Below are 27380 nucleotides of genomic sequence, written 5' to 3'. Positions count from 1 at the left end.
GCCACACCGACTCTCTTCCCCCATCCACGCGCCACACGGACTCTCTTCCTGTTCTCTGCCACTGGTCTCCATCTCCTTTACGAACTCCAGCTTCATTGGCCTTTCTGCAAATATTGGTGGTTCCCTGGCCCTGACCCCATGCCTGTCTCCACATTTACATTGTTGTGGTCTCCTCTGGGCACCACAGGTATACAGATGGCAGCAGTGTTTTGGCATGCTCACCTCTTCCCTTTCCCCATTCTGCATGTGTCCTGTGCTTTTATTGTTGTTGTTTTGAGACAAAGTCTCACTCTGTCACCCAGGCTGAAGTACAGTGGTGTGAACTTGGCTCACTGCAACCTCTGCCTCCCAGGTTCAAACGATTCTTGTGCCTCAGCCTCCCGAGTAGCTAGGATTACAGGTGCCAGCCACCATGCCTGGCTAATTTTTGTATTTTTAGTAGAGATGGGATTTCACCACGTTGGCCAGGCTGGTCTCAAACTCCTGACCTCAGGTGATCCGCCTGCCTTTGCCTCCCAGAGTGCTGGGATTACAGGCGTGATCCACCTTGCCTGGTCATCCTGTCCTTTTGTGTGGCCCTTCCAGCTGCCACCTGTGCCATTGGCAGAGTGGGTCCAGAGTTCTTATTTGAAGTGTAGATGCTCACCTTGTCTGTTGGAAGTTGAGGCGCCGTTTCGTCAATAGCTCCCAGGCCCATCCCTTGCCTTCCACGTGCCAGTTTTCATTCCTACAGCTCTGTTCTCAGTACCTTGCAAGTACCAAGCACGTGGCAGACAGGGTAAAGGCCGGGTGTCTGCAGCAGGTGTCTGCTGTGAGGGCGCACTGCAGCATGTTTGCTGAAGACAAAAGCGATTAGGGTTTCCTGGTACCTGAGCCCTTTGTGGCTCAGCCCCCTGCTTGCTACCACCGCCAGGCCTGCTGCCCCTCTGTTCCTGGTCCTGTCCCGCTGAGGACCGCCAGGCCTGCTGCCCCTCTGTTCCTGGTCCTGTCCCGCTGAGGACCTCCAGGCCTGCTGCCCCTCTGTTCCTGGTCCTGTCCCGCTGAGGAAGCAGTGTCTGCGAACATGATACATGTTAGCAGAATTACTGAAAAATAATGAGCCATGTCTTGGGGAAAGGTCTTGCAAGATTAAAGCATTTTAAAATTTCCTCTAGTTAACCAATAAGAAAGCAGTTACTGGCGAGAACAACTTCACAGACACCATGAGGCACATGTTGTCGTCCCGGCTGAGCATGCCCGACTGCCCCAACTGCAACTACAGGAGAAGGTAAGCCTGGATTGTGGTGCTGGCGCGGCGGGCCTGTGAGACCTTCACTGGGCTGAGCGGAGGCCCAGAACCGACCCTTAGAGAGTGTGGTCTAGTCTTCTGCACTGGCTGGCTTGGTAACTGTCCTTAATTCCTGATCAGATGTGCGTGCGATGACTGCAGCCTTTCACACATCCTCACGTGTGGTATCATGGACCCGCCCGTCACTGACGACATCCACATTCACCAGCTCCCACTTCAAGTGGATCCTGCTCCCGACTATCTTGCTGAGAGGAGCCCGCCCAGCGTGTCGTCTGCAAGCTCGGGGTCGGGCTCCAGCTCTCCCATCACAATTCAGCAGCATCCCAGGCTCATTCTCACAGACAGTGGCTCAGCGCCAACTTTGTAAGTTGTGACTTTGTAATAAAGTTTCAGAAATTTAAGTCGTCTAGCAATGAGAAACACATACAATAATGTCCACAAAAGTATGGACATCGTTATTGTGCTTTTCGTGACCAGGGACCCTGAGGTTTTTAAAGCAACTTTTAAAACATGAAATCAGTAAACCCAAACTTTTAACACTGTTTATCTGAAAATAAAAATGGCAAATTAATAAAGGCCAGTAAAGAAAAAACATGTTAGTATGCAGAGAAGAAGTGTCTCTAATTCTGGCTTCACATCTCCTCATTCTCCTGAAGGGTGACCAGTCCACCATCCGTCCTGTCTCACTGTCAGCCCAGCTCTCATGCTTGTTTCACGTCTTGCTACAAGACTCAGGTGATCACTTTAGCAAAAGCAATTGAAGGTTTCTGTTTCTCATGTTCCCGCATGATGAGAAGTGCATTTTGTATTAGCAGGGTGACTGTGCAGCTGTCATGAATTCACATTGTAGTTGGCCGGTCCCAGATTTCTTCGCAGTTGTGACCCTGTCATCGGCTTCACGTGCCGATTTCCAAAAGGGTTGTGCATGAACGTATGTAGTTGCTAAAGTCATCTTGGGTTTAGTTTACGTGTATCATGGAGCACACAGGCATCATGTTCCCTGTGGCGGTGTGCAGTGGGAGAGATTGTTGTTCCTGACCTTGGCCGTGCAGCGTTTCTGGGATTTCTCTGACCAGCTGACTTGTGTTCATTCCCTCCATCTGGATTTCTCATGGTGACTGGCGTTTTCCTTCAGTCTTTCCATTTTCAATTTGGGCTTGTTCTCAGACAAAATAATTCTTAAAGGACTGGTCTAAACTCACTGACTCTCTTCGTACAAAGATTGCAGGCTGCTGTTTATTGCCTTAGAGACACTGTGTTCTCTCCAGGGCACAAGAAAGAGTGTTGACATTTTTGCAGCTGGCTGTTATCCAACTTCTTACTGAAACATAAAAATTAAACATATATAGCCTAATGAAAATTGAAGATGGAAAATTTCATCCCTGTTCATTTGTCACAGCTGCTGATGTCAGTTATGGTCTCTTGTGCCACACGTGGTAGTGGAAGAAATTGGCTGTGGGAGCCTTTCTCCTTGGGCCGGAACTGCCCATCACCAGTTACCAGGAGGCTAGGTTCTCAGGGCGTCTGGGCCTTCAGCAGCTTGTGATCAGTGTCTTCCAAATGTAAACTATGATTTGAAAATCTCCATTGTTATCTTTTGATTTATATTGTCACTTTCTTGGTGCCTTTTCTAAGTTGGTTAAAAAGGACAATGTGATTGTAGTCGCTGTACCACAGTACTTTTTGGACCTTATGGGTTGGATATTTATGGAGCTAGGGCTAGTGAAGCCTCCTGCCATCACATGGAGCAAATGGCTGAGTTACTTCACTAGAACCTCAGTTTTCTCATCTGTAAATGGTGCTGGTGGTCATCGTCAGGAGTGTGTGTGAGCGTTGGCCAAGGCAGTGTCCCAGGTGCAGTGGGCCTGCAGGAAGCCCTAGGACTCTGCACCTTGTGGGTGCTGTTTGTACTTCCCTCTGGTGAGCTCCCGACTCTAGCACGTTACTTGTAATGTGTTGAAAAGACACCTGAATTTGGTAGTCCTGGACACTCTTCACTCATTGTAGGAAGTGAGATCACAATGAGTTCCTAGGGTTTTGCTTTCTGGAGGTTGCTCTGTGCCCAGGCTGAAGATGGACTCAGTGCATGTTTTTGTGGACCTTGGAGCATCTGTTTGCACTGAGTTTGAATGTGCCAGTTCTTTTAATGCACCAGAAGATTATACATCTTAAGTAGTCTCTGTAGGCTAAAGCCTTGAAATCTGTTTAAAATTAATTTCAGTAAATTTTTCATTTGCCTGTTGCTTAGATGTCTTGCTAAAGCTGATGTTTAATTGTGATCATTAGTGACCAGGCCATGACTGGCCTTAAAGCAAAAAAAAAAAAAATAGTCTTCTGTTACATAAGTGCCTTTAAAGTTTTGTTCAACTATTTCTGAAAATTTCAGCCCTAAGTTGAAAAAGCAAACACTAAACAGCTAAGGTTAAAAAAGCAAACACTAAACACCTAAGGTTGCTATCTGTACCCCTAAATTGTGTTGGCTTGGGAGTAGCAGAGAGACTAGTTTTATACCAGCACCCTTCAGGTCAAATGGAAACGTATGTCAATCAGTCTGGTTAAATTTTTGTAGTTTCCTTGATATTTCTACTTTCGGAGGTTTTTTTGTTCTTCCAGATGTTACATTATGTTATGTTAATGTTAATTAACATTAGCAAATGTTAATCTTCCAAGCATTTTTGTCTTGTTCAGGTTACTAAGACATGTTAGTAGCATGAATGATACTTAACTGATACTCTTTGTAAATGAAAGCAGTGATCTGTCCAGGAAATATCTGTGCTTAGTGACTGTTTTACTCACCGTCCTTCACAATTGGATGACCTCATAGTGCCCATCTCTGCTTGTATCAGTTGTAGTGATGATGAAGATGTTGCACCATTGTCAGCCAAATTTGCTGATATTTATCCACTGAGTAATTATGATGATACTGAGGTGGTGGCCAACATGAATGGAATCCACAGCGAATTGAATGGTGGCGGGGAAAACATGGCCCTGAAGGATGAGGTATGGACATGGCTTCTTCGTAGCAGCAATAAATGACATAAATGATGGTCTGACATTTTAATTTTTTATATTACTCTGTTTTGAAAAGTGCAAATTACAAACGATTGTCTTTAAAGTCTCCTCAGATAAGCAGTACCAGTAGTAGTTCTTCAGAAGCTGATGATGAAGAAGCAGACGGCGAGAGTAGTGGGGAGCCCCCAGGGGTCCTGAAGGAAGATGGAGTGCTGAGAAGCAGGAGTCCCAGGACAGAGGAGAGCAAAGCAGACAGTCCACCCCCATCCTACCCAACACAGCAGGTAGGACTTTGCTTTCTGTTTTGCCAAGTATCTCTTTTTCTGTGTATATTTTTTCTAAACATGAACATTACTGAATACAAAATTATTCTGTTTCCCATAATTTCTGAAGGTTAGAACTGAAGAGAATCAAGACATACTTACAATCTCCATTTGAGTCTTGTTTTTCTTGCTCGAATATCAATCTGGATTTCGCAACACCCCATAGCAGCTCTATAGAGGCCTTTTTTGTCTGTATAGAAGCAAAGAGAGGAGTTAAAAAAAAAATAGTGGAATATTAAAATTTCAGGAAGGATTTGTTTTTCCTATTCATTATCTGTTTTTCTGTTAGCCAAAGGCGAGGGTACCTTATTAGCCTTTTTTCTCAGAATTTCATAAATAGATGCTTAACCAGTTTTTGGCTGGGCACAGTGCTCACGCCTGTAACCCCAGCACTTTGGGAGGCCATGGTGGGTGGATCACTTGAGGCCAGGAATCCAAGACCAGCCTGGCCAACGTGGCAAAACCCCGTCTCTACTAAAAATACAAAAATTAGTTGGGCGTGGTGGTGGGCACCTGTAATCCCAGCTACTAGGGAGGCTGAGGCACGAGAATTGCTTGAACCCGGGAGGCAGAGGTTGCAGTGAGCCAGGATTGTGCCCCTGTACTTCAGCCTGGGCGACAAAGCAAGACTCTGTTTAAAAAATAATAATAATAATACAATAATAAGCAGTTTTTAAATGAAAGAACAAATGAAGGTCAAAGTGCTTGACTGATTTATTAGGTAATATAAATGTAACACTCAGATGGTAAAGGTGATGTTGAAAGGTCTATCTGGGAAGTCTGACCACGTCTCCTTACCAGTTTTTTCTTCTATGTGTAATGTTTTTGATGTCTTATCCAAGAAAACTTTGCCTAACACAACACTGTTTTCTTTTAGAAGATTTATAATTTTAGTTCTTAGATTCTGTGGTCCATTTGACTCAACATTTGCTTATTGTGAGGTGAGGGTATAATTCACCTTTTCGGCATAGGTAGATATCCAGTTGTCTCTATACTGTTTGTCAGAAGTACCCTATTGAATTGCCTTGGCCATTTATTGAAAATTTATTGAAAATGAATGGACTGTAAATGTAAGAGTTTATATTTGGACATTCCATTCTGTTCATTTGATCTCTGTGTCGGTCCTTACACCCATAGTGCATTTGACAACTGCTTTATGGTAAGTTTAGGAAAATGGGATAGGGTCTGCCCTCCAGCTCAGTACACCTTTTTCTCTCTCTCTTTTTTTTCTTTGCGACGGAGTCTCCCTCTGTCACCCAGGCTGGAGTGCAGTGGCGCGATTTCGGCTCACTGAAACCTCTGCCTCCCAGGTTCAAGCAGTTCTTCTGCCTCAGCCTCCCGAGTACCTGGGACTACAGGTGTGCACTACCACGCCCGGCTAATTTTTTGTATTTTTAGTAGGGATGGGGTTTCACTCTATTGGCCAGGCTGGTCTTGAACTGCTGACCTCGTGATCCGCCCACCTTCGCCTCCCAGAGTGCTAGGATTACAGGCGTGAGCCACTGCACCTGGCTGGCATACCTTTTTCAAAATCGTTTATGCTGCTGAAAGTTCTTTGCATTCCCATATAAATTTTAGGATCTGCTTGTCAACTTCTACAAAAAGCCTCCTTGGATCTTGATAGGGATTGCATTGAATTCTTAAATATATATTTAGAATTCTCTGGTGAAATCCTCTGGATATGGTTGTGGTCTTTTTATTTGTGGGATGATATAGATCAGTTTAGGGAGAATGCAATCCTAACAAAATTGAATCTTTTAATCTATGAATATGCTTTTTCTTTCCATTTATTTAAGTCATCTTTAATTTTTCTCAGCAGTTCTAAAAAAAATTCCAGTCTTTGTGTCTGGAATGTGTAAGTATTATGTGTTTTCATTCACAGTAAAAGGTATTTTCTAATTTTGATTTCCAACTGACCATTGGTAATACATAGAAATACAATTGGTTTTTTTTATATTGGTCTTGTGTTCTGCAGCTTTACTAAACTTGTTTATTCTAGTAAGACTGGTTTTTTGTTGTTGTTGTTTTGATAGATTACTTTGGATTTTCTATATACAAGATCATGTCTGCAAATAAAGTTTTAGTTCTTCCTTTCCAATCTGGATGTAATGCTTTTAATTTCTCTTCCCTTCCCCTTCCCTTTCCCTTTCCCTTTTCTTTCTTTTCTTTCTTCTTTTTAAGAAACAGAATCTTACCTGGTCACCCAGGCTGGAGTGCACTGCTGTGATCATGGCTCACTGCAGCCTCAAACAGCTGAGCTCGAGCAGTCTTGCTCCCTCAGCCTCCCGAGTAGCTAGGACTACAGGTGTATTACAACTACAGGCATGCACCACCATGTCCAGCTTAAAAAAAAAAAAAAAAAACTTTGTAGAGATAGGGTCTCACTATGTTGCCCAGGCTGGTCTTGAACTTCTGTCCTCAAGCGATCCTCCCATCTCAGCCTCCCAAAGCTTTAGGATTATCGGTGTGAGGCACCACACCCAGCCTGGATGCTTTTACTTTCTCTTTTTTTTTCTTTTTCTTTTTTTTTTTTTTTTTTTTGAGACGGAGTGTCGCTCTGTCGCCCAGGCTGGACTGCAGTGGGGCTATCTCAGCTCACTGCAAGCTCTGCCTCCTGGGTTCATGCCATTCTCCTGACTCAGCCTCCTGAGTGCTTTTAATTTCTTACTCTTGCCTTTTTGAGCTAGCTGGAAACTTACTACAGAATAGAAATGTTGCAAGCAGACATCTTTGCCTTGTTTCCAGTCTTAGGGGAAAAGCATTTAATCTTTGACCACTCTTTAAATGTGATATCAGGTGCAGGTTTTTCATAGATGCCCTTTATTGGGTTGAGGAAATTCTATTCTACTCCTAATTTCTTGAGTTTTTTTCATGATTTGAATATTGAATTGTATTGAATATTGAATTGTTTCGTTTTTCAAATGTCTTTTCTGCATATATTGGTATCTTGTGGTTTTTGTTTCTTATTTTGTTACCATGGTGTGTCACATCAGTTGATTTAAGGATATTAAATCAACCTGTGGTCCTTGGGATAAATCCCACCTGGTGGTGGTATATAATCCTTTTCATATGTTCCTGAGTTGGTTTACTAATATTTTGTTAGGATTTTTGCATCTGTGATAATATTAATAAAATAATTGGTCTGTAGTTTCCTATCTCTGTGATGTCTTTGTCTGACTCTGGTATCAGAGTAATACTGGCTTCATAGGATGAGTTAGGAAATGTTTTTTTCACCTGTTTTCTGAAGGAGTTTAAGATTGAGAGGTCTTAAATATTTGATAGAATTCACCAGCAAAATCCTATAGGCCTGGTCTCTTTTTGTGGGAAGATCTGTAATTACTAATTCAAGTTTCATGTACTTGGAATAGGTAATTTCCAATTCTCTATTTCTTATTGAGTGAATTTCAGTAATTTCTGTCTTTGTAGGAATGTACTCATTTAAGTTGTCTAATTTGTTGGCATAAAGTTATTCTATTCTGTTGTAGTCCTTTTTAATTCTGCAGTGCCTGCAGTGATGTTAATTCTTGATTTTGGTAATTTTATCTTCCTTTTAATGGCTTCAGTCACTTGGGCTAAAGATGTGTCAATTTCTCTGTTTTCTTTTCTGTGTCATTGGTTTCCATTCTGAAATTCATTATTTCTTTCTATGTTCTTTGGGTTCGGCTTGCTCTTCCTTTTCTAGTTTGTTGAAACAAAAGCTTAGATTACTGATTTTAGAGCTTCCAAATTTATTGAGACTTGTATATGGCCTAACATATGGTTTACCTAGGCCGTGTTCTGTGTGTACTTGAAAATAATTTATATTTTGCTCATGTTGTGTGGAGTGTTCAGTAAATGAAAGTTTGATCAAGTTGGTTGATGGCATTGTTCAAGTCTTCTATATTGTCTTGGTCTATTAAGCCTGCCATGTAAGGACAGTAATCCCATTCCTGAGAGTAGAGCCTTCTAAAGTCCTTATCACCTAATACCATCACTTTGGAGGTTAGGCTGTCAACATAGGAATTTTGGAGGGGCACAGATACTCAGTTCATAGTATGTATTCTTACTGATTATCTGTCTGGTGGTTTTATCAGTTACTGAGAGAGGCATATTAAAGCCTTCAAGTTGAACTGTTGGATTATTTCTCTCTCCTTTCAATTCTTCCTGGTTTTGGTTCATGCATTTGGGGGTGATGTTATTGAATTATTGTAATAGCTCCCCTGATGTATTGCCCCTTTTATCGTTATAAAATGTTTGTCTACTAGTGTTGATTAAGGTCTGTTATAATTGTTAATATAGCCACTCCACCTTCTTGGGTTACTGTGTACATGTTGTGTTTTTCCATCCTTTTACTTTCAGTTTCTTTGTGTCTTTGGATCTAGAATTTATCTAACATCTTTTAGTTGGGCCTTGCGTTTTTATCCTGTGTATGTCATTATCTGCCTTTTAAAATATTAAACAAAATTTTTAGTGCACCATTTTAATTCTTTTATTGATTCTTTTTTTAATTTTCTTAGCAGCTGCTGTAGGGTTACAGTATGCATCTCTTGTGAATGTTGGTGTAAAAAAATGAACAAAAATTAAAATCCAACATGTGTCTCTTTTTTTCTTAGAGACAGGGTCTTGCTCTGTTACATAGGCTGTAATGTGGTGGCATCGTCATAGCTCACTGCAGCCTCAAACTGCTGGGCTCAAGCAGTCTTCCTGCCTCAGCCTCCTTAGTAAGCTGGGACTATAGGCATGTGTCACTATGACTGGCTAATTTTTTAAATTTTAGTAGAGACAGGGTTTCCCTGTGTTGCCCAAGCTTTGTCTCAAACTCCTGACCTCCAGTGATTCTCCCGTCAGGAACTCCCAAAGTGCTAAGATTACACTTAACCACTGTACCCAGCCACAATATGCATCTTTTTTGTTGTTGTTTTTTTGATACAGAGTCTCGCTCTGTCACCCAGGCTGGAGTGCAGTGGTGCAGTCTTGGCTCACTGCAACCTCTGCTTCCCGGGTTCAAGTGATTCTCCTGCCTCAGCCTCCCAAGTAGCTGGGATTACAGATGTGGATCACCACATCCCGCTAATTTTTGTATTTTTAGTAGAGACAGTGTTTTGCCACGTTGGCCAGGCTGATCTCAAACTGGCCTCAAATGATCCGCCTACCTCAGCCTCCCAAAGTGCTGGGATTACAGGTGTGAGTCACCATGCCTGGCCACAATATGCATCGTAATTTATCGCAGTCTACTCCAGGTTACTACTGACTTAATTCCAGTAAAATATACAAACTTTTCTCCACAGTAACTCCATTTCCTTCTTCCTCCTTTGTACTATTATTATCCTATATATGATTACATTTGTATGTGTTATAAATCAATAATATGTTTTAATTACTGCTTTATACAGTTTTATAATTTCTAGAGCAAATAAAAGAGAAAAATATATTTATACAGTGCCGGCTGGCGTGCCGGCTGGCAGGCCGGCTGGGCCGGCCGGCCTGCCTGCCTTCCTTCCTTCCTTCCTTCCTTCCTTCCTTCCTTCCTTCCTTCCTTCCTTCCTTCCTTTTCTTTTTGTTTTTTTTTTTGTTTGTTTTTTGTTTGTTTGTTTGTTTGTTTTTGTTTTGTTTTGAGACAGAGTCACACTCTGTTGCCCAGGCTAGAGTACAGTGGCACGATCTTGGCTCACTTCAACCTTCGCCTCCCAGGTTCAAGCAGTTCTGCCTCAGCCACCCGAGTAGCTGGGATCACAGGCAAGCACCATGGCACCTGGCTAATTTTTGTATTTTTGGTAAAGATGACGTTTCGCCATGTTGACCAGGCTGGTCTCAAACTCCTGGCTTCAGGTGACCTACCCGCCTTGGCCTACCAAAGTGCTGGGATTACAGGCGTGAGCTACCACGCCTGACCTGTATTTATACAGTGTTTTCTATTTGCTAGCTGGCTAGTCATTTCTGGCATTCTTCATTTTAAATTCTGCCGAATTTAAGTTACCATTTTGTTTTTACCTTCCTTTAGTATGTCTTACAGGACTAGTTTGCTTGCAGTTAATTCTCTGTCTTTTTGTGTAAATATCTTTATTTGGCCTTCATTTTAAAAAATAGACCAGGTACGGGGGTGGCTTATGCCCAGCACTTTGGGAGGCTGAGGCGAGTGGATCACCTGAGGTCAGGAGTTCGAGACCAGCCTGGCCAACATGGTGAAATCCCATCTCTTCTAAAAATACAAAAATTAGCCAGGCGTGCTATCATGTGCCTGTAATCCCAGCTACTTGGGAGGCTGAGGCAGGAGAATTGCTTGAACCCGGGAGGCAGAGGTTGCAGCGAGACAAGATCGCGCCATTGTACTCCAGCCTGGGCGAGAAGTGAGACTCCGTCTCAAAAATAAATAAATAAATAAATAAGTAAATAAATAAATAAATAGATAATAGAGTGGTTGTTTTTAGGAGTAGCTTTAGATTCACAACAAAGTTGAGTGAAAGGTACAGAGATATCCTATGCCCAGTGTCCCTACACACAGCCTTCCCCACTATCAAATTCTACACCAGAGTGTTACTTTTGTTAGAGTCAGACTGTTAGAACAGTCAATTCTCCTGGCAGCCTGGCTTTCTCAAGAAGGTGTTTTAGTAGGGTCTGGGGTCATCCTAGGGACTTGGCCTTGGGCCGCAGGAAGCCTTAGGTGGTCATTGTGTGCCAGAGTTCTGCAGCTCTCAGTATCTCTTTGTTTTTATCCATCTTAAGGTTCACTGAGCTTGGATCTGTAGATCGATGTTGCTCATCACATTTGGGGAGTGGAATGTCCGGGTGTTGTTATTTCCTTCGGGGCTGGGTTCTGCATGTGCTGGAGTGCTTCGCTGCTCTCCACGGGCCTCTGAGCATCTGCGTACTTTCCCCTTGTCTCTTCTCTCTGTTCTTAGATCAGTGCCATTGCTCTTCTTCAAGTTCACAGATGATTTTTCTGCCATTTTAAGTTTGCTTTTGAGCCCCTTTAGTGAAATTTTGGTTTAGCTATTGTACTCGTCACCTATAGAATTTATAGTTTACTGTTTTTTTTGTTTCTCTTTTTTTATGGTAATTCCCTATATGTTGAACCTTTATTTTCATATTTTCCTTTAATTCTCTGAACATGTTATAACAGCTACTTTGACATCTTTGTGTGCTAATTTAATATCTGAACCCACTCCTGTTAACCGTTTGGCTATTTATTTCCTGCTTGTTGGTCACATAACTTTTTTTTCCAGACAAGGTCTTGCTCTGTCACCCAGGCTGAAGTGCAGTGGCATGATTACAGCTCACTGGAGCCTTAAGCCTCGACCTCCTGGGCTCAAACAGTCCTCCCACCTCAGCGCCCCAAGTAGCTGGGACTACAGGCACACACCACCATGCCTGGATAGTTTTTGTACTTTTTGTAGAGATAGGATTTTGCCATGTTGCCCAGACTGGTCTCGAACACTTGGGCTCAAGTGATCTGCCCATTTCTGCCTCCCAGAGTGTTGGGATTACAGGTGTGAGCCACTGTGCCCGGCGTAGGTCATACTTTTATCTTTGCTTGTCTCATAATTTTTTGTTGAAAACTGGACATTTTAAATAATGTAATAACTTTGCATTATCATTTTTTCCTTTGAAGGTCTTTTGTTGTCTTTTGTTTGTTTCTTTGTTTTTATTATTTCCTGCCCTTCAGTTGCAGGATCTGTATCTCCCACATTATGTGGCTATGGATGTCTCAGCTCACATCTTCTCTTCTGCTTTTTAGCTTGGCTTCGAGAGGTCTGCCCTTTGTCCACCTGGCTGATTGGCCAGCTGATGATTTGGGCGGAGGTTGCCCATGCACTTTGAATTCACAGGGGCTCCACTGTTGGTTGAGGCACTGTCGGCTGTGGGGTGAATGCGCTCAGCCAGTTCTCAAGCCCCTGTTGGCGCCTTCCTCCAGCCCCTGAGGTGTCCTCAGCGCATGCTTTCCTGGTCAACTAGCGAGTTGTGGACAGTTTAAGAAGCCCTTCTATGGCGTTCTCATTTCCAGGGTTCTCCCTATTAGATTTCTGTCGCCTCTGCCATTCACTCCAACTGGGACTTCAGTCTCATGGGAACAGGGCTGCAGGCTTCCCTATTTATTCCCTTCTGAGTTCACTGCTTTTACTGCTTCACCCTCTGCCTGACCAGGCTGCAGTTTTTGGCAGCAGGGTTGGTGTGCACTGGCATCCCTGCAGTCACAGAACTCCCGTGCCCGCTGCAGACTGAGTACAGGTGCAGGAAATGGAAAGGGTCCCAGACAAGAAAGTCTGGCGACTTGCTGTTCTTCCCTGAAGTACTAGCTGATTTACATGAATAAATGTGTCTCAGGATTTTCCTTGGGCTGATTTCCAGAGCCTCAGAATGGTTGCCTTTGACAATTGTGTTCAGTCTTACATTTGCCCTGAGGGAAAGGAGCCACTGACCTCTTCACTCCACCATATCCATAACCGAAGTCACATCTCTGCTTTGTTTTGGAGAATTTGTATGTAACCATTTAGAAGCAGTGTGAGCCTAGTGGAGCACGGCCATCCCTTCTCCACTCTGTCGTCTTCACCAGTTCCCTTGTCCCTGCTCACATGTGGGAAGTGAAATTTTCTGCATTAGGCGTAGAATGCAGAACCAGTGGCTCTACCTGAGTCTGTCTGTGGAATGAGGTACACCTTTCCTCTCTGTGCAGCTTCTTCAGTCCCAGTCTCTTGGGGTCCCTCCTTTTCCTTGCATGGAAGGCCCTGGTCAACTCAGGGTATCAGGTAAAAGCCCACTTACCTTTGTATTTGCTTTGTAACTACTTGGCAGAATGTGACTGACTTTAATTCATACCATTTATTGTTTCACTAAATAGGTTTTTTTTTTTCTTTCCTCTTAGGCTGAACAAGCTTCAAACACTTGTGAATGTCATGTTTGTAAACAAGAAGCTTCTGGACTGACACCGTCTGCAATGACAGCTGGAGCCCTTCCTCCTGGCCATCAGTTCATGAGCCCAGAGAAGCCCACACACCCTGCACTGCACCTTTACCCTCACATCCATGGACACGTGCCTTTGCACACTGTTCCACACCTGCCACGCCCTCTCATCCACCCCACCTTGTATGCAACGCCCCCCTTCACACACAGTAAGGTAAGTCAGGGCAAAAAGGGTCTGAAAGCTCACTCTTCACTGAGATCCTGCAGGAGTACGTAGTCAAACAAACAGAAATCTATGAATTAGCAACTTGCGTAGGATAGCATCTGCTCTCAATAGGAAGGTCTGCAAGTGTTTCCTTTCACCATAATCTCTTAAGCCCTGTAATTTTGAACCTTTACAGTTGTAGCAATAATTAAAAACAACTGTGAAGATCATAGTCCTTTTATTCAGAATTAAATAGAACAGAAGGATTTTTCAGGTGATACGTCTTAACAGGTTAACCCTAGGGAATACTTCCACAGACGACCAGTTATCTGCTTGTGATCTTCCAGGGCTTGCTCTTTTTCTTAACGTGATAGATAAAATAATGTGAATATAACATGAGTCCTCTAACACTGGCTGGACTCTACGGGGTCTAAAATGACTATGCTTCTTTAGCATTTAGAAATACACAAGCCTAAATAAAGGAGGAGCCCTAAGTGTGATGCCACAGAAAATTATAATGCCCTGCAGGTTATGGAGCACTGGGGAGGGGAGGGTATAGACAGGAGAAGCTGCCAGAAACCCAGTGTGAAGAGCCCATTCAGGAAGTGGAGTGAGTATCTAGAAATAAGTTGATTTTTATGCATTTCTTCTAAGAGAACCTCACGTGTTTACTTAGTATCATAGCCTTTACAGCAAAATTTTTAGGCTGGTTTCATTCTTTGGACCTTAGATAGCTTTGCCTCTCTAGTTATTTTGAGCTTACCTTTACCAGAATGACTCACTGTAATTCTGATTGTTTTCTTTTTTTTTCTTTGTACCAGTTATTCTTGTCCAAAGGTAGCTCTGATCAATCGAAAATGAAATTTATTTCAAACTCTAATTTATTATTTAAAACAATGATTTTAAGCTGGAACAGAAAGGGAGGAGGACATGACATGGCATGATTTTTTCCATACCACATTTTTTCCAAACACGTGTGTGTTTTCTCCCCTCCAGGGGTCACTGTGAAGTGGGGTACATGTAGCCCATAAGTGAGCTTTGTTGTCTGTTTGCTAGGGAGAGGCACAGGTGGAAGATTAACAGACACAGGTTTAGAATAGAGTGTAATAAGTTTGTCACATCTATTGTAATTACTTGACACAACCATCGAAATTCATGCTTAAATTTTGTTAGATTGAATATTGCTCAGTTTGAACATTTAATGATGTCTTAATAATAGAATGCTTTTTAATAGCATTTTTCAGGTGTATAGTCAGAACTAGGCTATCTTCATGGTCCGCCTGGTTTGTAGCCTGATTTTCTCTGGGTGTATGTGTAAAGTTAGGAAGTTTTTCACTCCTTGCTATTGCCTGGATAGAGGTCTGTTACCTAGTTCCAAGAAAAGATACTATTCTGTTATATATTTTTGCTGGTGGAAACTATTCAAGAATTAGTTCCTAAAATACTCAAGTAAAATAGTAAAATTGATTATTACTAAAGACTGGGGGCCCCTTTGGTTAAAAATTGATTATTTTTCCCTGGCTTTTGGCCTTTTCTCAGGAAATTAGAGATCTATATATGGGTAAAAGAAGAAAAACATATTTTAGGAGCATCATTTGTGTCTATTATCTGTTCTTTTGATACCTGTTAAACTTTAGTCATACAGAAAGATTAGAAAAGCAAATATGGATAGAAAAGCAATTATGAAGGTCAAGCCATATGCGGTAGAAGTCGTATAGAAATTTAGAAATTTATAACTAAATGTTATTTCTACCACTTTTGTCAACTGAAGTCTATTCACTGATTCATTTAAAATATGTTATGTGGTAGCCATTATTATGTGGAAACATAAGATACAATTATCAATATTTCATTTGCATCTGGTATGAAAATGTTCGTTACTGTAAACAAACTTGAATTGTCACTTACCAGGTCTTACAAGATTAGTTTGTGTTATTTGACTTAGTTTGACTTAGTTGGATGCGGTGACCACATCTGTGCCTAAATGCATAATGCATTAGCAGCCCTGAAGGGGTCTCCTGGTCCACCAGCGAGTTGTGGACAGCTTAAGAAGCAAGTGAGCTGTATCAGAATAGCACAGATTTCAGTGACATTGGAGGACATTTCAGAAAGCAAACGAGCTGTATCAGAATAGCATACATTTCAGTGATATTGGAGGAAGTTTCTTAGAGATAATCAACAGGAGGATTGTTGGATAAGAAGTTCTGAATGTAGGGAGGCAGAAGGTGGTGGGTGCTTGACGTTGAGGGGGCCTTGTGTGCTTCTGACCTGCCACTGTGTCTGCCATCACTTTTGCATTGTTGGGGCCTTGGGGAGTTCCTGCTGTGCTGTGGTCACAGTTGTTGCCTTTTAAGACGTTATGTCATTGTAGTTGTAATTCTTTTAATTCATATTTTTGGCATTGTAGGTAAATATTTAGTACCTAAAATGTTTAGCATGAGTACTATGAAAAATTTATTTTCTGGCCAGTTGTGGTGGCTCACGCCTGTAATCCCAGCGCTTTGGGAGGCTGAGGTGAGAGGATTGCTTGAGCCTGGGAGCTCAAGACCAGGGCAACATAGTCCTGTCTCTACAAAAAAAAAAAAAAAAAAAAAATTCTTGAAATTAGAAAGACTTGAAGACTAATTTCTATTTTGAAGTGTCTTCATACCAGTGATGTATTGAATTTATATATTGAGCATAAGTTATTTGAAAGTTCAAAGTAATTACTGAGAAAAATACATTAATGAAATACTACATAAAATAAAAACTGTAAGTGCCAGAGCGTTTAATTTCCAAATATTTGGGGATCTCCTGACTATTTTTTTGTTACTGATTTCTACTTTAATTCCATTGTGATCTGAAAGCATGCACTGTATAATTTCTGTTTTTTTTTTTTTTTTTTTTTTTTTTTTGAGTTTATTAAGGTATGTTTTATGGCCCAGAACATGGTCTGTCTTGGTGAATGTTCTGTGTGAGCTTCAGAGGAATGTGTGTTCTACTGTTGTTGGATGAAGTGGTCTTCAGATGTTCGTTATGTCCAATTGATTGATGGTGCTCTTGAGTTCTGTCAGTCAGCAACTATGTTCTGACTGATTCTCTGCCTGCTGGTTCTGTTCATTCTGATTGAGGGCTCTTGAAGGCTTCCATTGTAGTAATGGATTCATCGATTTCTCCTTGCACAGTTCTATCAGCTTTTGCCCTGCAAAGTTTGATGCTTTGTTATTAGTGGCACACACATTGAGGATTGTTATGTCTTCTAGGAGAATTGACCCTTTATCATTATGTAATGCTCCTCATTACCACTGGTAACTTCCCTTGCTCTGAAGTCTGCTCTGCCTGAAATTAATATAGCTCCTCCAGCTTTCTTTTGGTTAGTGTTAGCATGGTATATCTTCCTTCATTGCTTTACTTTTTGAAAAGAGTTATTATAGTAACATATGCATAATATAAAATTTACAGTCTTAACCATTTTTAAGTGTAGAATTCAGTGGTCCGTCTCCATAACTCTTTTCATCTTGCAAAACTGGAGGTTTTTACCCGCTAAACAATAACTCCACTTTCCCCCAACCCTGGGCATTGATCATTCTACTTTATGTCTTTATGATTGTGACTATTCTAAGTACCTCCTGTACATGGAATTGTACAGTATTTCTCTTTTTGTGACTGGCTTATTTCATTTCACTTAGTGTAATGTCCTCAGCATTTATTCATGTTGTCGTGTATTGCAGAATCTCCTTCCTTTTTAAGGCTAAACAATACTCATCATATGGCTGTACCCTATTTTGTGTCTCCGTCAGTGAACACCTGAGTTGTTTCCATACAGTAGCTACTATGAGCAGTGCTGCTGCAAACATGAGTGTGCAAATATTTCAGGACCCTGCTTTCATTTGTTTGGGGGTGTGTACCCAGAAGTGGAATTTATAGATCATGTGGTAATTGTATTTGTAATTTTTGGAGGAACTGCCACCATTTCCTACAGTGGCTGCACCATTTTACATTCCCACCAGCAGTGCACAAGGGTTTCAGTTTCTCTACATCCTCATTATCACTTTTTATTTTCTGTTTTGCTTTTTTAATAGTAACCATCCTCATGGATGTAAGGTGGTATCACATTGTAGGGCTTTTTTTCTTGTGTAAATGACCGTTGACACCTTGTGGTTTTGATTTGCATTTCCTTAGTGTTTGGTGATGTTGGCATCTTTTCATGTGCTCATTGACTGTTCGTGTATCTTCTTTGGAGAAATGTCTGTTCAAGTCCTTTGCTTGTGTTTGGATCAGGTTTGTTATTGCTGTTGCATTTTAGTTCTCTCTGTATTCCGAATATTCGTCCATTATCAGATAGATGATTTGCAAGCATTCTCTCCCATTCTGTGGGTTGACTTTTGACTCTGTTGATAGTGTCTGTTGATGCACAGCGGTTAACAGTTTTTCCTGCAGTATGATTTGTCTGTTCTTTGTTGCGCATGCCTTTGGCGTTACGTCCAGTAAATCATTGCCAAATCCAACGTTGTGAAGCTTTTGCCCTGTTTTCTTCGAAGAGTTTTGTTCTTTGCTTACATTTAGGTCAGTAATCCATTTTTTAGTTCATTTTAAAATATGGTGTTAGGTAAGGGTGCAACTTCATTCTTTTGCATGTGGATATTGAGTTGTCCCAGTACCATTTGTTGAAAAGATTGCCCTTTCCCTATTGTGAAGGATCTTGCCATCCTTGTCAAAAATCATTTGACCATATATCTGAAGTTTCATTTTTGGGCTTTCTGTTCTGTTCCATTGGTCTGTATGTCATGCTGATACCACACTGTTTTGATTGCTATATCTTTGCAGTAAGTTTTGAAATCAGGAAGTGTGAGTCCTGAGTCCACCAGGTTTGGTGGTTTTTGTTTTTTGTGTAAAGATTTTTTGGGTTGGCTGAGCGCAGTGGCTCACACCTGTAATCCCAGCACTTTGGGAGGCCAAGGTAGGTGGATCACGAGGTCAGGAGATCGAGACCATCCTGGCTAATACAGTGAAACCCTGTCTGTATTAAAAATACAAAATCTTAGCTGGGCGTGGTGGCGCATGCCTGCAGTCCCAGTTACTCGGGAGGCTGAGGCAGGAGAATCGCTTGAACCCAAGAGGCAGAGGTTGCAGTGAGCTGAGATTACACCACTGCACTCCAGCCTGGGCAACAAGAGGGAAACTCTGTCTCAAAAAAAAAAAAAAAAAAAAAAAAAAAGATCGTTTGGCTTATTCAGGATCCTAAGAGATTCTGTATGAATTTAGGATGGATTTTCTATTTCTTCAAAATATATAATTGGGATTTTGATAGGGGCTACATTGAATCTTTAGATCACTTTGGGTAGTGTGTACATTCTAACAGTATTGTCTTCTAATCAATGAATATGGTACGTGTTTTCATTTCTTTTTTTTTTTTTTTAATTTCTTAGAGCAATGTTTTGTAGTGTTTGTTTGAGACAGTCTCCCTCTGTTACCCAGGCTGGAATGCAGTGGCATGATCCCGGCTCACTGCAACCTCCACCTCCTGGGTTCAAGTAGTTCTCCTGCCTCAGCCTCCTGTACAGGCATGTGCCACCATTCCCGGCTAATTTTTTGTATTTTAATAGAGATGGGGTTTCCCCGTGTTAGCCAGGATGGTCTAGATCTCCTGACCTCATGATCCGCCCACCTTAGTCTCCCAAAGTGGTGGGATTACAGGCGTGAGGCACCGCACCCGGCCTGTTTTGTCAGTTTTTAAATTTTTATTTTATCTTATTTTTTTTTTGAGACAGAGTCTCGGTCTGTCGCCCAGGCTGGAGTCCAGTGGCGCCATCTCGACTCACTGCAAGCTCCGCCTCCCGGGTTCACGCCATTCTCCTGCCTCAGCCTCCCGAGTAGCTGGGACTACAGGTGCCCGCCACCACACCTGGCAAATTATTTTGTATTTTTAGTAGAGACAATGCTTCACTGTGTTAGCCAGGATGGTCTGTATCTCCTGACCTCGTGATCTGCCCACCTCGGCCTCCCAAAGTGCTGGGATTACAGGCATGAGCAACCATGCCCGGCCTATAGTTTTTATGGTACAACTCGTTCACTTCTTTGGTTAATTCCTGTTGGTGTTTTGGTTTGGTTTGGTGTTTTTTTGAGACAGAATCTCACTCTGTCGCCTACGCTGGAGTGCAGTGGCATAATCTTGGCTCACTGCACCCTCCACCACCCAGGTTCAAGTGATTCTCCGGTGTCAGCCTCCGAAGTAGCTGTGATTACAGGCACGCGCCTCCATGCCTGGCTAATTGTTGTATTTTCAGTAGAGACGGGGTTTCACCATGTTGGCCAGGCTGGTCTCGAACCCCTGACCTCAAGTGATCCGCTCGCCTCGGCCTCCCCAAGTGCTGGGATTACAGGCATGAACCACTGTGCCCAGCCCTAAATTATTATTTTTGATGCTGTTTTGAATGGAATTGTTTTCATAATTTCCTTTTCCGACTGACCATTGTTAGTGTATAGACAAGCAGTTGATTTTGTATCTTCCTACTTTGCTGAATTCATCTATTCTAACTGACTTTTTTTGTGGAATCTTTAGAGTTTTCTACATGTAAAATCATACCATCTACAAAGAGAGATAATTTTACTTCTTCCTTTCCAGTTTAGAGGCCTTTTATTTCTTTTTCTTGCCTACTTGCTCTGGCTGAAATTTCTAATACTATGTTGAATAGAAGTGGTGAAAGCAGGCATCCTTGCCTTGTTCCTGTTACTTAAGGAAAAGCTTTTGTTTGTTCACCGTTGTTTGCTGTGGGTTTTTCATATATGACTTTTATTATGTTTTGGTAGTTTTCCTTCTATTCCTAGTTTGTTGGGTATTTTTGTTACGAAAGGGTGTTGAGGCCCGGCGCGGTGGCTCACACATGTAATCCCAGCACTTTGGGAGGTCGAGGCAGGCGGTTCACGAGGTCAGGAGATCGAGACCATCCTGGCTAATACAAAGAAACCCCGTGTCTACTAAAAATACAAAAAAGTTTGCCTGGCATGGTGGCGGGCGCCTATAGTCCCAGCTACCCGGGAGGCTGAGGCAGGAGAATGGCGTGAACCCGGGAGGTGGAGCTTGCAGTGAGCCGAGATTGCGCGACTGCACTCCAGCCTGGGCAACAGAGCGAGACTCCGTCTCCTTAAGAAAAAAAAAAAAGGGTGTTGAATTTTGTCACATGCTTTTTCTGCACTAGTTTTGATGATCTTTGGTGTTTTCCAATCTGTTAATGTGGCATGTTAACATTGATTACTATTTATACATTGAATCATCCTTGCATTCTGGGAATAACTCGCACGTGGTCATGGTGTATGAATCTTTTAATATGCTGCTGAATTCAGTTTGCTAGTATTTTGTTGAGGATGTTTGCATGAATGTTCATAAGCGATACTCGTTTGTAGTTTTTTTTTTGTTTGTTTTGTTTTTGAGACAGAGTTTCGCTCGTTACCCGGGCTGGAATACAATGACGCGATCTCGGCTCGCTGCAATCTCCGCCTCCCAGGTTCATGCGATTCTCCTGCCTCAGCCTCCCGAGTAGCTAGGATTACAGGCATGCGCCACCAGGCCCGGCTAATTTTGTATTTTTAGTAGAGACGGGATTTCTCCATGTTGGTCAGCTGATCTCGTACTCCTGACCTCCATACGCCACCTTGCCCTCCCCAAGTGCTGGGATTACAGGCTTGAGTTGCCGCACCCGGCCCTGTGGTTTTTCTTACAGTGTCTTTGGCTTTGGTATGGGGATATGCTCAGGACACGAGTTAGAAAGTGCTCACTTCTCTTCAGTTTTTTGGAAACTTTGAGAAAGATTGGTATTAATTCTTTAAATATTTGGTAGAATTGACCAGTGAAGCCATCAGGTCTATGGCTTTTCTTTATTGGGTGATTTTTTTTTTTTTTTTTTTTGAGATGGTGTTTTGCTCTGTCACCCAGGCTGGAGTGCAGTGGCACAATCTCCACTCACTGCAACCTCCGCCTCTCAGATTCAAGTGATTCCCTAGCCTCAGCCTCCAAAGTAGCTGGAACTACAGGCACTTGCCACCACACCCAGCCAATTTTTGTATTTTTAGTAGAGACAGGATTTCGCCATGTTGGCCAGGTTGGTCTCAAACTCCTGACCTCAGGTGATCCACCTACCTCGGCCTCCCAAAGTGCTGGGATTATAGGCATGAGCCACTGCGCCCAGCCTATTGGGTGATTTTTGATTACCAATTCAATCTCTTTACTAGTTACAGGTTTGTTCAGACTTTTCTATTTCTTTATGATTTCATCTTGATAAGTTTTGTGTTTCTAAAATTTTTTTCATTTCATCTGTTTTATCCAGTGTGTTAGTGTACAGTTGTTCATAATACTTTCTTTTTTCTTTGAAACAGCATCTCACTCTGTCACCCAGACCAGGAGTACAGTGGTATGATCATAGCTCATTGCAGCCTCCAACTCTTGGGCTCATGCATTCCTCCTGCTTCAGCCTCACAATAGCTGTGACTACAGACATGTGCCACCACTCCCAGCTAATTTTTTTTTTATTGTCTTGGACTTTACCAAAGAGAAGACAGGGTCTCACTATCTTGCCGTCTGGACTGAAACTCCTGGGCCAAAGCAGTCCTCCTACCTCAGCCTACCAAAGTGCTGGGATTATAGGCGTGAGTTACCAAGTCCAACCAATACTTACTTTTTTATTTTATTTTTTTGAGATGGAGTCTGTCTCTGTCACCCAGGCTGGAGTGCAATGGCACCATCTCGGCTCACTGCAAGCTCCGCCTCCCGGGTTCACGCCATTTTCCTGCCTCAGCCTCCCGAGTAGCTGGGACTACAGGCACCCGCCACCTCGCCCGGCTAATTTTTTGTATTTTTAGTAAAGACAGGGTTTCACCATGTTAGCCATGATGGTCTCAATCTGCTGACCTCGTGATCCGCCCACCTCGCAAAAGGCTGGGATTATAGGCGTCAGCCAGCTCGCCCAGCCAACTTCTCAGGGTTTTCATATGCAAAGCAGGTTTCTTATAGACATGTATAGTTGTGTTTGTTATTTTTAGAGATGGAATCTTGCTATGTTACCCCAGCTGTACTTGAACTCTTAGGCTCAAGCAATCCTCCCACCTTGGTCTCCTGAGTAGCTGCGACTATAGGCGCATGCCACCATGCTTGTTGTTTTTTGATATACTCTGATAATCTTTGTCTTTTCATTGGTGTATTTGACTCTTCACATTTAAAGTGATTTTTTAATGTATTTAGATTAATATCAGCCATGTTTGTAATTGTTTCCTATTCATTGTGAGTCTTTTCTGCCTTCTCTACTTTTAATTAAGCATTTTATGATTTTTATCTCCTCTCATTATATCAATTTGATTTATATTTTTTAAAATTTCTGCAGTTGCCCTAGTGTTTACAATATACATTTTGAGCTAATCTAAGTCCCTTTTCAACTAACTAATGTAAAACAGGTAACATTTAACAGATTACTCCCGACCCCTCCCTATTCCCTGTGACATTGCTGTCATTATTTTCATTTATCCACATGTTAATCAGCCGGTACAGTGTTGATGATTACTTTCAACAGTTATCTTTTAGATTAATAGGAAGAAGAAGATACTTTATTTTGTCTTTATTCCTTCTCTAGTATTCTTCCTTTCTTTATGTAGATTTCTGACCTTCTGTCTGAAGGAAATCTTTTGACATTTCTTGCAGGACAGGTCTGCTGGTGATGAGCTCCCTCAGTTTTTGTTTGTCTGAGGAAGTCTTTATTTCTCCTTCACTTTTGAAGGATAATTGCGCTGGACACATAATTCTAGGTTGGTAGTTTTTTCTTTGAACACTTTAGATCTGTTTAACTTCCCTCTGTCCTTGCTGGCATGGTTTCTGGTTTCTGACAAGGTGTCCTCTGGAATTCTTTTCCCTTTTCTTCTGTACGTCCACTCGCCCCCACCCAGCTGCTTTCAAGATTTTCTTTTTTTTGTTGTTTTTTGTTTTTTTGAGATGGAGTCTCACTCAGCCACCCAGGCTGGAGTGCAGTGGCACGATCTCGGCTCACTGCGACCACTGTCTCCCAGGATCAAGCGATTCTCCCATCTCAGCATCCAGAGTAGTTGGGATTACAGGCACCCACCATCATGCCCGGCTAATTTTTGTATTTTAGTAGAGACGAGGTTTCACCATGTTGGCCAGGCTGGTCTTGAACTCCTGACCGCAGGTGATCTGCCCACCTTGGCCTCCCATAGTGCTGGGATTACAGGCGTGAGCCACGGCACCTGGCCAAGATTTTCTTTTTCTTTGGTATTCTGCAGGTTGAATAGAATATGCCTTCATGTAGCTTTGGGGGTATTTATTCTACTTGATGTTCTCTGAATTCCTTGGATCTGTGCTGTCAGTTGTTAATTTTGGAGACTTTTCAGCTATTACTACTTCAACTGTTTCTCTAGTCTCTCCTTCCAGCATTCCACTTACCAGGTGTTATAGCCCCACAGGTTTTGGATGTTTTGTTCTATTGGGGGGATTGTTTCTAGTTTTGTTTTTAATTCTTGTTTCTCTTTGCCTTGCAGTATGGGAAGTTTCTGCTGACATATCTTGCAGCTCCGACTCTTTCCTTGACCGTGTCGTCTCCTGATGAGCCCATCACTGATAGTCTTCGTTTCTCTTACATTGTTTTTATTGCCAGCATTTCTTTCTATCTGTCTGCTCACATGGCCCCCTTGTTCTTGCATGCTGTCTACTTTTTCCATTAGAGCCTTTAGCCTACTTTTCAATTTCCTGTTTGATAATTGCCATCCATGTTATCTCCATGTTCCTGCAACCATTCAGTTGTCTTTCTCAGCCTCTGGTGAGATTGGTGTTAGACCTTCTTCTGTTCTGCATCCCTAACACTCTCTTGCAGGTTTATTATCTCCTTGTCTCTCAGTTCAGTGTTCTGAGAACTTTTTTGGAATCAGTCCTCCAGTTAAGTGATTCTGTAGTGGTGCCTAGCCTGCCACTTAAGTTCTAATTCCGACTATATTTATATATTTAAATATATTTAATTTACTTTTTTTTTCAAAGATATCTAGTAGCTTTTTATATTCTCTTGTTCCTTGTTTTTCTTTCTTTCTTTAAGCATTTCACACATAGTTACTTTGTGTTTGAATGAAACCTTGAGCATCCGGGTTCGTTTTCTGCTGACGTCACCTGTGGTATATTATTTCCTTGTGCGGATGGATTCTATTAGGAGGTTATGTTTTGCTCAGCTTACTCTGTGAGAACCCAGAGGCCTCCATAGTGTGCTTCCCTATGAGGGTTGGCATCTGCTGGTGCGAGAGCTGCCTGAGACCTGGGCTCCTCTCAAGGGTCTCCACACTGCGGCCCCCACACATCACTGTGGCAGTGGTGTGCGGCCATTCCTTCCCCTCACCTCCACTTCGCTTCTCTCATCACCTCCTAATACTTCTTTTCGTCCTTTGCCTTTGTTGATAGCAGTTGGTTACCAAAGTGTTCAGTGTCATTTCTCTCAGATCTAGAGCTAAGTAGCCCCTCTTACCCGACAAGGCCCAGACCAGGGGGGAAGAACGGCCTTCTTCAAGCGAAGAGCAAAGCTGAGCAGGTGTGGCTGCACCTCGCTGCTCCTCCCACCTGCTGTCCACGTGGCCTAGGAGTAGGAAGTCACAACTACAGGGCCTGAATCTATACCGGAACCCAAGGCATGTGACTTTGAATCCTGGGTCTTTTTCATCCAACACGGAGGATGTACTGTGAAACAGTTGATGTACTAAGAAAGGGCCTAGAAGTGAGGACAGGGATGTCTCAAAGTCTCCACTGAGAACTTTGCGGTGGAGCATTTGCAGTGGCCACAGGGTTCTGGCCCTCCGGAGTTCGGTGTATCAAGTGGAGCCTGGTGACGTGGTGCAAGGGGAGGACCAGGTGCCAAGTAGCCTTAGGTCCCTTGTTAGCTTCGAGGGCCAGGGTGTGTCTTTACACTCCCTCTCTAGGTTACTTTGAGACTTGAGTAAAACCACTGGAAAAGCATTTAATACAATTAAAACACGATTCAGTTACGTACAGTTTAAAGTACAAGTTCAGATTTAGATTGGGGATGGAAAGCTGTGTGGATAATAGGGTCGTAAATAGGTTGCAATTTGGGGATCACATTGTGATCTTTGACTTGCATGTTCTTTTAGAGCTGAGATTCAGCTCTTCCAGCCTGAGAACTGGCACAGCCAAAGCAAAGGTAGTCCTTCGCCTCTTTACCATCTCTGGAAGAAATACCAAGAAACCTTAGTTAAGCAGAGAGTTCGTCATCTTAACCTTTTCGTTACCTGAGGTACAACTGGAACTCATTTTTGCTCGGATGCTTAGTGTTGGGAACCTCTCACGTGTGGGCCTCGTGACTCAGTCTGCGGCTCTTGCTGCTCGTGTCTTGCACCCATGTTCCATGTCCGAGTGAGTGTGGGTGGTAGAGGACAAGCGAGTCACCCAGCTCCCGGATAGACTCAGTGCGTGCCCAGTGGAAAGCAGTTTGTTGTGTTTGCATTTGTGTCAGAGCTTTCATTTAAAGCAACAGTTTTCCTTTCCTATGGATTACTTATTTTATCTCAAAGTGGATAAAAATGTAAAACAACTGCTAGTTGAAGCTTTGTGGGTTTGTATAATGAGTGAAGTCGGTGTTCAAATTCAATAGCATGGTCCACATTCTGAGAGTTCCTTTACAGTTAGCTCATTGGTGGACTTACAAAGTCATGGTCGAAAAATGGTCTAGGTGACAGACACCTATTTTTTCCTGAAGGAAATCCATAAACTATTGAGATCAGTAGGCATCTTCTGCAAAAGCATTAAAGAAAATACAACTTTTTTTGCTACTGATCCCTGTTACTTTTGTCCCTACTACTGGGCCTCCGTTTTTGAGTAGGTGGGGTTCTGCACAGTGTGTAAATCGAATGCGTAGAATCATTACCATATGTTTCCAATATTACAGTTGTATAGATGCATTCCCTTATTCCTCTAAGCTAGACACTGTTCAGCAGACACTTATTGAACACCCAATATGTGCCAGGCCCTGTGCTATATTCTAGGAAGACAAAAATCGGTTAGTCCTGGCCGCTCTTTTCAAAGAGTTCACAGTCTAAAGAGAAGACAAAAACAAGATCAAAATATGAAAATGTTGTGTACATACCTAATGGAACTCACAGATGCTAGGCAGAAAAGTAACACTGAAGAGAGAACATTTTAAATGAGCCCACAGGTGGTTTTGCAGAGGAAGTGATGCTGAAACAGGGTTTTAAAGCGTAAGCAAGAGCTCTCTGCACACACATGGGTGGTGGAGCCAAGGCTGTCAGCCAGGCTTTTCACACCTGAAACAAACAACTCACGGTCGTGTCTTGAGGAGTCCAGGAGGTACTTACATAGCTTCAGAGCCCTGAGAGTGCTTCTAGTCAGGGTTTACCAGTTGGGCCAGCACGACGGGACTGCTGCTCAAAGCCAGCAGGTTGGCATCTATCAGATGTTTCTGCTCCTTACTAGAAGGTACTCAAGACCCAAGTCTTCTACTTGTTACTTTTCATCAATTACTTCTCAGCAAAGCAGCTCTTAGCTTATCACTGCTTTGTAGAAATGGGTATTGAAATGCGTTTTTTTTTTTTAAATTTTCCTGGCTCTTGTCCCGTGGGGCTCCCATACCAGAACAATGACTTCAGGCCCTTGCCTGTAGCCTGGGTGGTCGGTCTGGACCTGTTT

The 27380-nt window shown here is 42.5% G+C and overlaps 1 protein-coding gene across 2 annotated transcripts in view; it reads left to right on the top strand.

Moving 5' to 3' along the window:
- FAM193A (family with sequence similarity 193 member A) overlaps positions 1–27380 on the top strand; it is a 133048-nt gene that overhangs the window by 60389 nt on the left and 45279 nt on the right. For both annotated transcript variants that reach the window (XM_023206801.2, XM_023206802.1), the window contains exons 8-12: positions 1155–1267; positions 1409–1651; positions 4135–4288; positions 4405–4584; positions 13463–13714. In XM_023206801.2, the coding sequence (XP_023062569.1) occupies positions 1155–1267; positions 1409–1651; positions 4135–4288; positions 4405–4584; positions 13463–13714 (942 nt within the window). The remainder of the gene's footprint in view (positions 1–1154; positions 1268–1408; positions 1652–4134; positions 4289–4404; positions 4585–13462; positions 13715–27380) is intronic.

This window comes from Piliocolobus tephrosceles, chromosome 3, assembly GCF_002776525.5.
Source record: "Piliocolobus tephrosceles isolate RC106 chromosome 3, ASM277652v3, whole genome shotgun sequence".
Classification (NCBI taxonomy): domain Eukaryota; kingdom Metazoa; phylum Chordata; class Mammalia; order Primates; family Cercopithecidae; genus Piliocolobus; species Piliocolobus tephrosceles.
The sequence above is the reverse complement of the archived record's forward strand: the minus strand, read 5'-3'. Positions and strand labels throughout refer to the sequence as shown.